The following is a 2747-nucleotide window of genomic DNA, read 5'->3' as shown; positions in this document are numbered from 1 at the left end:
GTGATTGAGATATTATTCAATATTACCTAGCTTAATTTAAATGTGATTCATGTACCTTCTACGTATACATACATATATATTTTTATTTTTTGTCACTGTCAATTTTAATTGATAATCTTTTTAATACTCTTGATATCCTTGCATGCTTCTATAATTTATATATATTAAAGAAAAGTTAAAACCTATCGTTATTCTATAGATTCTTCATTAATGATTTATCAAACGATGATGCAATTAATATACCTATTTATTTCTGGGTGATAGTTTGTTGTTACTATGTTCATATAATAAACCAACACTTAGTTGGTTGAAATGGTCAAATGGGTTGATAGTTGAGTATTTATATCTTACTCGTTTACTTTTAAGTTCTACTCGTCGTTAAAGTAAACTTAGTTCAATAATAATTATCATAATCTTTATTTTTAAAAATTGGAGGTTCAATCCACATTTCTCAATTGTTGTATTAAAGAAGTTATATATTATATCTAATTAGGTAAAAGCCAAGGAATTAAAATTAATATTAGTTCTAAGTATTTATTTTCTATAGTAGTAGTACGTATACATATATTGTTTCGTTAGTTCAACATATGTGGTGAAAATTAACCGTTTGTTTTGGATTGACTTACAAGTGTTTATAAATACTGTTTTTACCCCTACTTAAACATTTTAGAAAGTTTTGAGTCGTCGTCGGTACTTACATTTGAAAATCATTATTTGTTAGAGATTATTATAAGTTATTCCTTAGAGTTGAGGTTTTCTTTATTTTATTTATTTCAAAAGAATAATTGTTTATAAAATATTCGAAAATTTTGGGGTTAATAGATATTAATTCCTTTAATTTATGAAGCATGCATGATGACATTTTTACTCTAGATTGGAGATATAAATATGTATCCTGAATGGATAATATAAATTGTAAAAACGTTGAAATTTGATAGTGTTTGTAAATAGTAAAAATTATCATAAAAGTATGTGTTAGTGTGAATCATTCTTTGTTCAATATTTACCTTTACAGGATTCGATGATTCGAAGTCGAAGAAGCCCGCACTAATCTTTCTATTGGGTAAATCGCATCATTCTAAGCCCATACATTTGTCTATGGGCCTTTCACGGTACGCCTAAAAAGCTAACTATAAAACAACCTCAAATTAGGTCCATTTTTTTCATTTGGGAAATTATAACAAATTCCCAAAATTTTCTTTTAGTGCACGTGTTTCCATTAGTTATAACGATGACAATTGATAGGACATTTTAGAAGTTGAAAAACTGATAGTCGTTATCGTGAATAGCAAATGATTAGATAACTTTCAATTCAATAAAACCAAGAAGAAGAGTGTGCAAAATGGAGGATTGGGTATATGAGTTTTTCTAGTCTAACCAATTTTAGTGCTATATGCTTTTACTTTGGATTTTTTCCTCTCTTTTTTTCCTGGTCATTAATGCAACCATCTATTTTCATTTTAACTATCTAAGTTGAGGAAGGGATATTATTACTTGGCTTACTGTTTTGAAAGAAAAGAAAAAAATCTTTATGTTTTTTAATGCCTTTTCTAAGGATTTCAATCACTCATAAAAACTAGATTAATAGAGTGGATTAGGGTTTATTATGTGTTCTAATTTTGTGTTAGATTAGGAAATAATTAATTTATGCACACAGTAAATAATGATATTATAATAAATAAATTATTGGATTTCATTTTTTTCCTCATTCCATTTTCATGTAGAAACTTTATGTTTATTCGATAGGTTTCTCAACATTTCATATCTTAATAAAACAATCCTACCGAATTCTTCAGATCCCTAATATCTTAATCTTCTCATCTTTTCTATTCGTTACACTTTTTTTTTTATATAATTTAGAATTTAACCAACCAAAGACACACCAATCCCGCCACCATAGCTCCGGCGCCGCCGATCTTCCCCCGTGTACCCTCCGAAGTCGAATCGTCGGAGGCATCATCGGACGGTCCCGGTGCATCTGCATCCTCCAAATCAGATTCCTTTGGAGGAGAACTCACCGGAGCATCAGGCGCATCCGCAGACGGAGCCGGTGCCTTTGAAGCCGGTGAAGGAGCATCAGACGGAGAATCCGCTTCATCCTCCGCCGGTCCAGGAGCATCAGCCTCAGGAGCCGGAGCCTCAACCGGCGCCACCAACGGGGCTTCAGGAGCCGGTGGGGGCAGATTGTAAACACCAATGCCGGGAATCACAATGGGAGCACTAATTTGCAAGACAGAGATATTGTAAGGCTGAGAAGCAACAGGTTTCACAAGTTTAGCACTAAGCGGAGCCTTTTTAGAAGCAGATCCGAATTCGACTTCACCTCTTTTATTAAGCACAACTTTCAAAAAGCCTTGTTGATTCTCAGCGTCGCCGGTGGATTGAAACATAGTGGTAAGAACAGTAGCTTTATCAGCTGAAAGTTTCCTCATCTTTGCAACATCGTAATAATCAAGAATAACATGAGCACTGAGAATCTGTTTAATGACATCGAGAGAATTTCCGGAAATGGCACCGACGGTGGCGTTGTTAAGAGCGAGAACGGTGATGGTTTGACGAGTGTTGATTTGTTCAAAGAGACGGGTTTTAGTGAGTAAATCATTGAAAGCTCCAAACTCAGGGAATCGATTGAGGAGTCTGGTGATGTTGAAGGCTGAAACAGAGGAGGTGGAGAAGAAGAAGAAGAATAGAAGAAATATGGTGAAAGAGAGGACAGAAGAAGAGGGGTTAGGGGTTTTGTTCTTCAT

At 33.8% G+C, this 2747-nt stretch overlaps 1 protein-coding gene across 1 annotated transcript; it reads right to left on the bottom strand.

Annotated features, from left to right (window-relative positions):
- Positions 1-1856: 1856 nt before the first annotated feature.
- On the bottom strand, positions 1857-2747 carry LOC103488561 (fasciclin-like arabinogalactan protein 14). The gene has a single exon (XM_008447358.3). It carries the CDS (start codon positions 2745-2747, stop codon positions 1857-1859), a length of 891 nt encoding a protein of 296 aa, XP_008445580.1.

Source organism: Cucumis melo, chromosome 3 (assembly GCF_025177605.1).
Source record: "Cucumis melo cultivar AY chromosome 3, USDA_Cmelo_AY_1.0, whole genome shotgun sequence".
Lineage (NCBI taxonomy): Eukaryota > Viridiplantae > Streptophyta > Magnoliopsida > Cucurbitales > Cucurbitaceae > Cucumis > Cucumis melo.
Note: the sequence above shows the minus strand (reverse complement) of the source record. Positions and strands in the feature narration are given on the sequence as shown.